This window comes from Leuresthes tenuis, unplaced genomic scaffold (assembly GCF_036924035.1).
Source record: "Leuresthes tenuis unplaced genomic scaffold, fLeuTen1.0.hap1 SCAF_13, whole genome shotgun sequence".
NCBI lineage: Eukaryota > Metazoa > Chordata > Actinopteri > Atheriniformes > Atherinopsidae > Leuresthes > Leuresthes tenuis.
This window is the reverse complement of record NW_027325367.1, coordinates 14,935,457-14,948,908: the sequence shown is the minus strand read 5'-3', so window position 1 is coordinate 14,948,908 and position 13,452 is coordinate 14,935,457. Positions and strand designations below refer to the sequence as shown.

At 39.3% G+C, this 13,452-nt stretch overlaps 2 protein-coding genes across 2 annotated transcripts in view; both read left to right on the top strand.

Moving 5' to 3' along the window:
* Nucleotides 1-13,452, top strand: part of coq8aa (coenzyme Q8A, genome duplicate a) — a 294,959-nt gene that overhangs the window by 269,480 nt on the left and 12,027 nt on the right. The gene's annotated exons all lie outside the window — the stretch shown is intronic.
* Nucleotides 1-13,452, top strand: part of nkain2 (sodium/potassium transporting ATPase interacting 2) — an 83,790-nt gene that overhangs the window by 59,284 nt on the left and 11,054 nt on the right. The window contains exon 5 of the mRNA XM_072362631.1: nucleotides 8,020-8,080. Within this exon, the coding sequence (XP_072218732.1) occupies nucleotides 8,020-8,080 (61 nt within the window). The remainder of the gene's footprint in view (nucleotides 1-8,019; nucleotides 8,081-13,452) is intronic.

The following is a 13,452-nucleotide window of genomic DNA, read 5'->3' as shown; positions in this document are numbered from 1 at the left end:
AACCACTGACAGTTGAGGTGAATGCCACTGATTATCTGGTTACAGTGGTAAGTGTGAATGAGTGGGATATATTAGGCATTTCTTAAAGCTGAGTTAAGATGATTTGATGACAGCACCACAGGTCTTGTGGGGCTTGGTCGATACGCAGTGGATACTGAAAGGTGGTTTAAAGAAGGGCAGCTTGTGAATTAACAAGAGATCACGGATGCCAAACCCTCACTGACTCATCGACTCACAACTTTTAGAGCTTGCAGGTGCTACACACAGAGCCACCAGCTGTTTGACTTGACCTTGGGGCCCTGCCCACCTAAGGGAGGCGCCATAGATCATAGGAGGTGTGTGAGGTTTCCACAACACAGAGATGGTTTGTATTAGATTTACACAGGTGCTGATTTAGTGTCAAAGAAATAATTCCAAGCAAACGGATCCTAAAAGCTCTAGATTGTCAAAGTACATGCTGTTGGCCCATGACTGGCAAAACACTTTTTCAGGACTAGATACCTGACAAAACCTTCCTTCTGTGTGAAAATGGAATTGTTTATAAGGCTGTGACTTTTAAAAACAACACTGCTGATTGTCAATAAAAGAGCATGGAGGAAAATCTCTGAGATTACCTGCAACTGAATACGCTTTCGATGCTGTGTCTCCTTATGAATGTAGGGAGGGCCAGCAGTTTCTAATGCAGGGCACTCATGCATTAATATGCCAGCAACGAGCAAAAAGTAGAGCAGAAGCCCAGATTAGAGCACATGTAAAGTGAGTGTCTGTCAGTGTTTTGCATCTCTGTTTGGTAATTATTCGGACACCCTCAGAGATCTTGTGGAGTTTGTCACTCTGCAGGTCAGAGCAGGTGGCAATGATGCTGTAGCTGATCGGTGGAGCAGGCGAACAGACTCAAACTCTACAAATAAGATTCAACATAAACACTGAGAAAGGCTAAAGAAACAGGAAATAGGACAGAATTCATTAAGGATCTAAATTACTTTGTGCTGTGAAATCCTGTGAGCTGATTCAGGTTTTTGGGTTTTTTTCCCCCCAAGTTCTACAGACTTTCAGGGAGAAAATGCAAAGCCGTCAGCAGTTTTCTCGCTGCAGTTGTTTTGGGCAAAATACAACCTCACATTCCTCTCTGCTGGAGGACAAACTGCGCCTTGGGGTGACTGGCCTATAGATGCCCTCCCCTGGCATCTGTCCTTACTTTTCTAAAAGGTCTCATCCCATGATGCTAACACTAGATTTCTTTTTTGTTTTTTTATGGTCTAAGGCTATGCAGAACACACCCAGCAGATTTTCCTCCCTTACTGAACACCAGCTGTTTGACATTCAGCTAATTTCTCCCTTTGCAGCTTTCAAAACTTCCAGGTGCTCTTAGTGTCTCTGCCAAGTGAGCATTTGGGACTTGATTATTGTTGGAAAATGTGGTGATTTAGTCAATTTTTGGGCTTAATGGGATCTCATTGCCAACATTGCACACTAAAGATGTGCAGTGTCTCCACACTTTAATGGGACTCTTAAACTTGAATAGTATCATCTGTAAGGCTTTTATTAGAACTTTTCGTTGCAAGAAAACGAAAATATCTAGCATTACTACTTCACTGAAGCTGGTTACATCGCAGTTTGGTATGTTAAAAACAATACCCGGCTTAAATGGTTTTAGATTCTCATTAACTTTTTTTTTAGGTTTTTACTGTTTATACTTAATGAGCTAGCTCCTTTGTGTCTTTCAGACCTCTTAAAACTGCCCTCTGAATCGCTCAGATCAGCGGTTCATCTACTTTTAGTTGTCTTGTGTTTGATGCTGGTGCGCGTTCAGCAGGTTTCAACACTTTCTGTTTTTAAGTGTAATTTTAAAATTCTTTGGCTCTTTATTCCTTATGGGGGTTGCATTTTTTGCTTTGTTTATTTTTTCACATTTACTCCAATTGCATTAATGCTGTTGTCTCTTATCTTAGTATTGGTGCTGCCTTTATTACTTTTTTTATGCACAGCACTTTGGTCGGCAGCACTTGTTTGTAATGTGCTTCATAGATAGATTTTTTTGAACAGGCAATCTTGGGGCTCAGAGGAGAAATCCTGGTAATTTCTCTTCTCATTGCACCATCGTGTAGTTTATGTGAGGTGTTGGTAGCCTTTTTTTAAACTCAGGATTCAGTCATAAATTAAACTGCCCGACTTGCCATCTAAGGAATCAAGGTGCAGGGATGGTTACAAAAAGCTACAGATACTTTGTTGCTCCAGCTTTACTGTAATAGGGTACAAGCCCAGTGCTTTGAAAGTCTGTGCATTTCTCTAGCTTTACTGTAATAGGGTACAAGCCCAGTACTTTGAAAGTCTGTGCATTTCTCTACCTTCTAGTCAAGCTTTGAAAGAGAAATTCTGCATCCCAAGGGACAAAAATGGGCTTTTATGTTCTGGTACAGAAATGTAGTCTAACGATGGGCCTGATGATCAAAATGTTCTAACAGTAAATATTCTGTACTTGGGCTCTTTGGAATGAGGATCATTTGGCATTTTTTCCATGTCTGCTGTTGTTTGATCAAGCACCCGATCCAGTAAATCTCTGAATGTACATATATCTTTACTTTGGTTTTCCTGGTACAAAGATGTACCTCGTACGAGGCTAAAAACATATCCTAATAAACAATCAGACCAAAAATATATACTTTTATACCATCCATCCATTTTTTATAACTTCTTTATCCTGTATAGTATACACACGCACACATTCACTCTAATGGTCACCGTAGAACCACCAATTAACCTAACATGCATGTCTTTGGATGGTGGGTGGAAGCTCAAATACCTGGGGGAAACCCAAGCTGGCACCAAGAGAACATACAAACTCCACACAGAAAGCTCCTGGCTAAGATCTGAATGCCAAAATTTATTAAATTCCTTTTTCTAAATAAGATAAGTGGGGAATAACTACGATGACAAGAGGAAACATAATAGTGATTAAATGAACAAACCCTCTCAATTATAAAATCTGTCCTGAAATTAATTCAAATTGACAAATAGATTAAAAACTCAGAATGGGCTAATAACGGTTTAGCTTATTTCTTGATGTTGTCAACAATACAGTTATGTAGCCCGTTTGTACTTTAAGGATCTCCATTTCTCTGAATGCAGGAGATGACTATCATAAAAAAATTCCTTTTTTTTCCTTTGATAATAGCTGAAGAGAGAGATTGGACAATTCATTTGTTGACCAGTCTATCCAAACTGTGTACTGACTGTTTTATATCCAACAGGGCTCTCCCGTTGGGCATTTTGTTATCCTGTTGGGATTTAGTTTGTCAGTACCAGCGGGTGGCTGCGTTGCCATTGTTTCACTGTGTTGTTCTGGGTCCAAACAAGACAACATAATGTCCTGAAAAATCCTTTTGGAATGCTTGTAATTCACTCAGCGTTACCTTCCTGTACACAAACAGCCCAAACATGTACGGTGTAGTCTTGTTATTACTTTTTGTTGATTCCTGATCAGGTCACTGGCTGGCCAATAAAGACACTGCACTGTATTGTTGGCAGTACCTGCTTACAGGAAGATATAATGCAAGAAAATAATTGTTTTGTCTTTCCAGGTAACAGCATTGCAACATCCCATTTCATTTCATTTAATGATTTCATTTAATTACTGTTAATGCTGACTAATCTGTTATAAATGCCGAGCCGTGAAATAAATTACCCAGAAGCTGTTGATGAACTTATGAGGCTAACATTGACAACGTGGCTGCAAATTGCTGTCAGTGTTACAGTGTAAAATTGAGCAGACCGTGTGCGACTAGGGGGTTTAACAGAAGCTAATTTTGCCGTCATTATCAGTGCAAACATTATTTCAGACCGTTCTGTTCAAGCTCTGAAGGTGAAAATGTTACAGTCAACCAAAACAGACAACAGGCATGTGTGCATTATACAGTTTATCATCATCTCCCTGTAGCTTAGGGTGTTGCCCCTTGGTTAACTAAGTAAATTTTCTGTATTTGCCATGGCAACAAGCATCTGCTCTACAGTATGTTTAAAAAAAAACTGTCATCCATTCTGCTGGAAATTGTGTTTCACATAAAACCACAGTGAGATACAGTGAGTGAGGCACACGCAGCTGTGAGGTGAACACGTCATTGCTTGTCAGGCTGATCAGGGCAGGCATCCTGTCTGCGATCATGCTGAAGTGGTGACATTTCCATTTCCACTCGTCACACTGGACAATCTTTTCTTGTTCGGTAGTAACCAGGTAACTTTAGTCCAGACACAAAAGGAAAAAAAAACGAGCCACTGTTTGAGAAACTAGAGGGCAGCTTGGTTGATTTTAGTTGACATGAATGCAAACAGAAGCTGAAAAGCAGAGAGGATGAAGAGAAGGAAGGCTAGAAAATATGTAAATATGTGTTATAAAGCACAGGTAGTGGTACATCTTGAGAAGAAGCCAAATTGGAGCGTCACATCAAAGTAAAAGTGCTGAGAGTCGAATATTTTGTTTAAGGAGAGAAACTTGAATAATTTGGGGGTGATGTGTGTTTGCTTGATAGGTCAGCTTAAGTGAAAGAAGATAAGCTCAGTTAATAAGCCAAAGATGAAAGCAATACAAATTACTTGATTAATATCCGTTCATATAATTGGTATCATAATAACTAATTAATGAATAACTTCTCTGAGCAAAGTCTCCCGCAAGCAGAAACTAGTGCAATCTTATATCAGGTTTCTCATTTCTCTGGGTAACTGTTTAATAATCTGAATGCTTAAAAAGGCAATGGGAGTGCAGTACAACAGAATGAAATGCAAAGGAATTAAGTTACCTTCAAAGACAGTGCCATTGTTAGTTTTGATTTTGAGTCAAGAGACGTGGATGGTTGCTTAAAGCATTTGATCAAAATTTAGATTAGGAACGTATTTGGGAACATGTTGGTCTGACAAAGTCTCAAATACGACAGAGAGTCTTTAAAAGTTTCTGTGTTCTGCGCAATAATGATCTCAAACATTATTCCAAAACTCGTTATGTTGCTCATTCATTTATTGAGGAAAATGATCCACTATAACATATCTGTGAGCAGGAAAAACAGTTTCAACTCAGGACTTTGACTTTCCATTCCAAAACAGTAACTTTATGATTCTTTAATCGCTTATTCCTACAGTTCAGTCACAGACAGATATCCTCACATTTTCTTCTAAAATTTTCTGGTGCAAGTCAGGATTTGTTCAATGATTGTACTGGAAGTCATTCGGGTCCAGATGCAGCAAAACAGTTCCACATCATGATTCCACCACCACCATGTTTCACTGATGACAAAAGGTTCTTAATGCTGGACTGCTGGAGGGGTTTCCTTTCCCTAAACACCTGTCATCTATACCAAGAAATTCTACTTTGATCTCATAAGTCCAACAGTCTTTTGATAATATTCAAGAAACTGAAGATGGGCAGCAATGTTCTCTTTGGTGAGAAGGGAATTTCTCCTTGCAGCCCTTTCAGGCCTGCCATTGTTGTTCAGTGTTCAGGACTCATTAACATTAACACTGGCGGATGTGACAGAGCCTTGTAGTTGCTCAGATGTTACCCTGGTTCGTTTTGTCAGCTGATCTTTGTCGTTTTGTAACTTCTGCCGGCCCGGATCAGGCTCACACTCTGAATGATCTCCAAAACCGTATTTGCAAACCTTTCCGGCACACATTTTTCTTTTATTGAAAAAAAATGTAAAGGATACCTCAAGCTTACAAACATCTCTCTACTGATAAGCAACTCTGAGGTGAATCAGAAATTGCCTAGATACACTTCTGTAAACATGTATGGTGAAGAGCCGATGGATTCGTGTTGTTTGAAGAGAACAGGGATTGTTATCTCATTGACTGAAAAATTCCTGCCAATTCCTGTTATATTTATGAAGAAATATAGAAAATCCCAAATGGCTAACAATTTTCAAAAAATCCCCTGTAAATACTTAACTTTGCAGGGTTCTTGAGCAGAATAGTTCAGATATAACTGCAAGCACCAAATGTTCTCAGACTTGCAACAATGAAAATAAGATAAGCAACATACATAACAAGTAGTTACAAGTAACAGATAGTATTGGTGCACTCCAGCTATGATATTTGGATTTCCACACTTTGAAGGGAGATAAGATCACATTTATTGTAAACAGGATATTATGTTTACATGTAGCAACACCAAAATGGAATACTGAGCCTCAGGAATATTAACAGGATATTGATGTGCGGGGAAATTTGCTCTGTCACATCTGATCAAGCGTTCTGTACTGCAAGGCCAGCATGACACTCTGCACCGTGTTCAGTGGCGCTAACTAAACTGCACCCGAAAGTCATTTTCCGAGGCAATGAGCCTGCAGAAGAATGGGCTCCGAGTGTCTCTCCAAACCCTTCAAAGTCTCTTAAACAACATTTTGACTTTGTAATGTTAAGTCTCCTTCAGGTGAATACAAATAAAAAATGTCACTTCAGCCATGTAGGAGAGGCTGCCTGAAGGCCGAGGCCATCTTATTCTTTCAAATTACAAACTGCTGCCAATGGCAGTGACAGCTGAGATGTTGTAACCACTAAAGGTTATCAGCATCTTTGATCAGTGGTCTTTTTTCAAGGCATATCGGCCGTATAAAACTCATTGATTCTCACATTCCTGTTGATCTCCGTGCTGAAATCGGCATCATTGTCTACTTCCAGCATTTGGCTCAGCTTTGAGTAAATGCATCACCCACACAGCCCCAACACTTATCTTTCACTTGTTTCCTTGTATGAGAAAGAGTGGAGCGTGTGGAGAAATAAGGAAAAGCTGGAAGGAAAGACAGGGGAGGGGAACGGGTTGTAGGGGCAAGAGACAAAGGCAGAGAAGCAGGAAGCTGGAAGGAAACAGTGCGGGAGAAACTGAGGGAGGAGAGAGGAGCTTTGGGAGCTGAACATTATTTAGACTAAATGAGGTCAAGACCTTGAGATATACGCTGAATCTCAAATGTGCTTTCTTGCTACTGGCTGCAGTTTGAACTGCGTTTATGTGTGGGTGCATGTGTGTGTGGGTTAGCACTTGTACATGTAGTCAATAGAATACCAGCCAGGTCAATGTCATTTCTCCCAACACTTAAAGCCTGATTTGACCACTAAATCCTCTTTATTCAGTGTAATAATACCTCATACAAACACCTCTGTCTGTCTGTATCTTCTCTTTCCACATTTTTTCTCTTTCATATCTCTCTTTCCTCATCATTGCAGGGTAATAAGGTCACTAAAATGCCACCCTTACATCGACTGCACCTTCCTGCATCTTTGCTCCAATCAGCCACCTACTATCAGTTGCCTTGGAAACAGAAAGCCAATAAGCGAGCAGATCAGAGAGCAAAGGTGTTCTGTTGGTGTTGACTGTGTTATCACTGTCTAATTATTACACAGAAACAGACACACGTTTAATACTACCTTTTGTCTGTAATAGAGCACATAGAAGTACTAAACTTCTGTCGTTTTTGTTTCGTTTAACTGATATTTTTGCCAGTATTGTGTATGGATGCATGAGGCAATGAAATGTGAAGCAGATCTTTTTGGTTACAAGCAAGACTCAGCAAAGGCCGACCTAAGAGTACCGATGTGGATTATAGTTACAAATACGGAGCTATCGACCTCAACGTGGAAACACAAAAACAACAGACCCTGCTGAAAATTCAATTTCGGTAATCACAATCTTACTAAACAGACGTACGTCTGGGGTGAAGGTTGGAGCCTTTCTTTTTCTTTATAAACTTGGAAGATATAAAGATGTGCATTTAGTGTCAGTACAGCTCAACCATGAAAATCTGGAGTAACCTTGTGGCTGTCATTGAAGATACCGTTTAGTGTATGTGTGATTCAAGTGCTCTATTTTGGAGCAAAAATACCACACTGCTGTTCTGCTCCACATACATCAGCACCTGTTTCCCCTTTCTGCTCTGACTATTTGTCTGTGTTTTCCTACTTTTGTCTCTCTGTACGTTGCACAGGGAGAAAAACTAATTAAAATCTATCTGTTTTTTATTCTCCTTTTGTCTCTAGCTGCTGGGGTTTATCTATGCCTGTTATGTGGTCAAGCTCATTTCTGAAGAAGAGGATAGCTGTAAGTACAAAGTCACAAAACTGCAGTCACGCATGCCCACAAACACAATATACCAGTATTCTCTGAGATTTAATTTGTTTCTATAATTATTTATTAGTTTTTTAATCTTATAAAAAAATCAGCAGTCCCATCTTTTTTTTAAGAGAGAGCTGTTTACAATAAATAAACCATACAATGTACATAAGTACAGACACATAAGCAACAGATAGGTTGCCATTGCAGGAAAAACATAGATGACACAAATTCTGTCCATAATGGCTCGTTTTCACTCAGTGTCTGCCAGCTCACCGAAATGGAATGCAGTTATTTTTAATAACACACCTGTGTTTTTCCCCAACTATGGAAAAAATAGTTGTTGTCTTCTGCTCTGACTCAAATAGACTCACTTAGTTAGCTATCAGCTAAGTCAACACGTTTTTTTTCTTAAAGTAGTTCACTTGATTCTTTCCTTCTGATCAGTGTGCTGGTGGTCCTCCTGAAAACAGTTGTATGATTCAATCTTTTTTTGTCCTCAAATGCATTTGTTTCATAAGCTTTAAATGATCTGTTTCAAGCTCCACTTTCTTGACCAAATACAGTGTCTTCCAGCTCCAGAAAAGAACAAGATAGCAACACCCACATGCCCAACTCGAGGCTTCAAATCCACCATTCTCCAACTAAACTAAACAAACTGCAAATACTTGGGTGTGTTTAAGTTGTCCATTAGATTCCTGTGCTGCAAGGGTGTTCAGCCATAACATCACAAAGCTTAGGGATGGTGGTGGAGCCAGAGAGAGATCTTTATAGGGGCGGCTAGGCTGAGAAAATCACTCTTATTGGGGTGGCACAGGAAATGATGTCTCGTTATTGTTATAATAAAAGTCATAAGAATTTTACTTCAAATGTACATAAAATAACTACATATATATCTATATATATATATGCATTGCTCAGCTCAGTTGTTAAAGTGGGAACTGGGGGTTGTTTGGAGCTGTGGGTAGGACAGTATGAGGCGTTGGAAAGTATGTTTTTAATGCTGCTTTTATTGACACTACTGTTTGTATTTTTGCCTTCACGCACAGTTTTGCTACATTTAGTTTGCATAAAAACTCCCATGGAAGTCAGACTGACTGATAAAATAGTTTCGAGAACTACAACTCCATTTGAAGGAGTAGCCCTCTGAAGGACTTCACTGTCGGTGGTGTGAGGGGTGGTCATAGGGCCTTGGTTTTGGAGCTGCTCTTTTTATGAATGGAAGAAAGCAGACAGGGAGGCAAGAAACTATGCACAAAAATGTGTAAATCACATAACAAAGGCCTCTCATTTCCAATAAGCTGAAAATAGTGCTTCAAATATTGCTGCTGGCGGATTTGTTCAGCTGCAGCTTGCTTGCTAGTTATGATAATTAAAGCTAGCTTTTTGAGTTAGCTGAAAAATACTTCTGACGTTCTGTTATTTCCAGACAGTTGTCTGTAAACAAGTTTTTTCCCCTTTTGTAGTCATTGAATAAATGTAGATAAATGTTTCACAGTGAGATAGCCATAGAATGTTGAAGTTTAGATTGTTTCCTTATAAGACTCACTTTCACAGTGCAGTTCTATCTGCCAACAGGTGCAAAATGTCCCAGGAAAATTATTCAATTTACAATTCAAAGAATGTGCGTCTGCAGCTAGTGACTAAACTAAACTTGCTGTTGATTTTCCTTCAAACAAATATCTGTAATTTAAAAGCATGAAATAACCTACCAGTTCTGACCAGCTTTTCCTCTGTCACCAGGTCTCTACTTTGGAATAAACAAATTAACAAATTGCTCCTTTTCCAAGAATTGTTTCCTTTTGCTCCCTCTCCACCCCAACACTAATCCCATATTTACTTATTTGCACAAACAATTCTAAATTAAAATTGAACCTCTTAAAAGATTATGGAAGTTTCACTTTACGTCTTCATTGTTCGAGCCAATAGTTATATCACTTGGAATCAGAGACTATTCATGCTGTCATTGTATATGAGAGAGTATTTCAGAGAGGTATTAATTTCGCACATGATGACTAAATTAGCATCCTTAAAAGCAACTGATGCATATAGAACACATAGACATATGGAAAAAGAAATGTTCATGTATTGGAGCATAGTGCTAGTTGATCCCAGTATGATTAGGCTTGCCAACTCTTGCAATGTTTTGGCAATGGAACATTTGCTTTCAAGCTCTGACTAATGCTACCCTGCTGCCCAAACAAATTTGAGTCCAAATGGGAGAAAATAACTGGGTTTCCTTACACACACAGCAAAGTCTGAAAACCAAGCTTCGGACATTTTTGCACCAACACTGTAACTTGAAAATGAATGAAAAATGCCCAATTTATAATCTGAGCTTTGACCTGAGTTAAAACTGAGTTAAGTTCCGACTACTTTTAGCAACAGCAGCAAGATCTGTACAAACATTCATAATGAGAGAACAGAGCACATTTTACACACATGTGGCACAACCTCATAAACTGCTCATAACTATTCAGGACACAGCTCAGGGTTGGTCAAGATCTAACAGCAAATGACACTAAAGATATTGTATGCTAGCTAGTAGGACAGCTACATAAGAGCAAATAGTCACACGGTTTAATCCAGTCCTGACACTTGTGCTTTTTTGGGTTTGGAAAGGTTGAAAAATAAAAACTCTTTAAATGTCATTTGTTGAAATCCAAAGGTTGGCAGACCTGCTGTGCTTAGTTACAGTTGCTAAGCTCCGACTACACACTAGAGAGGTATTGTGAATAGTAATTTTTCTAATATCCTTGGTAAGGTAAGCTTTGAGTGGTTTTAAGCCAGACTCTCCACTCCCTCCATCCTCCCTGGATTTTTCATTCTCTTCGTAACAAAGCAACACTGACTTTACCAACAGAATTCAAAGTGAAACCTGTTGCTTGCAAGTTTCTCACAGCCAGGCTCAATCTTTTACAGTAACGTGCAGTGAAAGAAATGAGAGCTAGAGTATGGAGGATAAAATAGATTCTTGCTTCATTCAAACTGTAAGACTTTCCCACATAGTTGCCACGTTTAGCCACCATCACTAAGCAACAAACTGAAGAAGAGGAAGAGAAACTACTCACCAATCCATTAATTTGACCCTTATCTTTGTTCAGCCTTTAACCAATATATCAATTTATCATTTTGGAATTTCACCAAGGTGACACTAACTGATAACTTCTGTTTTGCCAGTCTGAATTAGTCAGAGAAGCGTGTACCAGTTAAAAAGAACGAAAATGAGTCAAACTGACATGTTAATTTAGCGACTGTTGTATTTTAAATGCGCTCTGCGTCTTCGTGCATTAACATGAATGAGCCCATTAACCCGAGGCCATCAGTTTCTTTATTCAGTTAAAGTAGGAGCACCCGTTCATCCTGAGGATCAATACCCAGGCATGTCTTATTCAACACTGGACTGAGGATGCTGTTTGCTAAGGCATAAATATTGATAGGTAATGAATGCAGATGGGATCAGTGGAAATGGTTTGAAGCAAAGAGAGTAGACACGTTTTCCTGCTTTCCTTCTATCCCATAGCTGATTGGGCGCTAAGATTGACAGGGGAAATTAGCCTGTCTCATAAAAACTCCAGGTCACCACTGAGAGGCTCTTCGTGTGACCAGACTGTCTCTCTGCTCATCAAGGTCACAGTAAAATATTAAACCATCACATTGTTAAAGTTGGAAGAATAATTTATTATAATGGAACACTGTTTTCACCCCCATTTTAATGTAATGTAATTGAGTTTCAGGGGTTATTTATTTCTTTTGAGATGAGTTATTTTAAATACTGCATTCTAATAAGCTTGGTGATGGCAGTAAACCCTAAAATTCTAAATTGTCTTTTGCCTCCATGTCTAAATAATTAATGTCTTACATTTGTTAGTATTTGGCCTTTCTTTAATTGTTGCGGTTTGGCCCTTGGCTGTCGGTGCTGGCATTTCTGCTTATTCTTTACCCGAGAGAGAGGCTGGTGGAGCTAAGCAGCAGTGTTTGTTGAGACAGAGCTGGAGGAGCACGTTGTGTATTAATATGAATGCTTCAGTGCTCTGCGATATGGAACAATGTTGCTTTAAAATATGCAATTATTCAATTATTCTTTCCTTTTTGATAAAATAACTCAAATGTTAGGGTCTCACATGACAGATTTTGATGCCTGGTTTTAAGTTCCTGGGCCTCAGCTGGAGAAAGATGATGGATGTAGGTATTTCCAATACTGGTTTGAATCCAATATTTCAGCCAGCAGATGATGACACGAGGCAGTAGTCTTTGTTTATGCTGACAGCACTGCCATCAAAAGACTTTTTTTGATCAAACTTTAATTTAGTTTGCTGCTTATTTCATGGTAAAGAATCGCATCAGTGGCCAATTTAGAGCCTCCAGTACATCTAAACTGCATGTCGGCGGATCATGTTGGAAGACAAACACACTCTCGCAGGCATGAGTAAAAACTCCAAACTCCACACAGTTGAGACTTGCTCGGCAGCATGACTGATTTGAACATTTCTTTGCCAAGGGTCAAATGCTTTCAGAAAGAATCAGGACTCAATTTGAGGTTTCCAGCTACTATCGAGGCGTAATGTGCTTTAAAGCGCGTCACAGCCATCATTTCCATGTAAAAAACAGATTATTTTCTCCAAAAAAATTTTGAAAACTGTTGTAATCTTCCTGTTGCATAGCCTGAGAGCTGCATGGTAATGTAGTCTGGGAGAATAAACAATAATCAGAGAGCTTTGAGGGGAAATTAAGAAGCTAATACTCACAGAAGACTGACGAAGATTTTGAATTGCTGGGAAAGCTAATTACGCTGATAATTATTCTATGAGTGTGGTTATGTCTGTGTGCAAGTGTGAGCATGTAATATTATTTATTATTGCCAGTGTTATCCGTCTCAGAGCTACTCAAATGCCCAGATTCTTATCAAACATACTTGCCATCAGCCACACAGCTACAAACACAGGTAACTAAAGCCAACTTTACTTGATGAGTCTGTGTGAATGGAAACATAAGGGGGACTTAAGTCAGTAGCAGAAATTCACACATTCAAAATTAACGAATGCCACTGAAACTTAAAACATAACATGGAAACACAGGGAGTCTTACTCTGCTTGCATCCAATTTTCTCAAACTCTGGAGAGAATTGGGGAATCCAGAACCTTATGAATAACATATCTGAATTCTTAAATTGGGTCTCCACAGCTTGACAGGCAGCACCCTGGCAGGTTTAGAGGCTCCATTTCCTCTAATGTTCAAAGGGTCGGGCCTGGCAGAAACTCCGCAGAGACTATTTGACTGCAGGATGAATCAGCAGGAAAGCCTTACCGTTTACACCAGGCCACTCTCTAACAAAAGGATCCACACAAAGACGGAATACA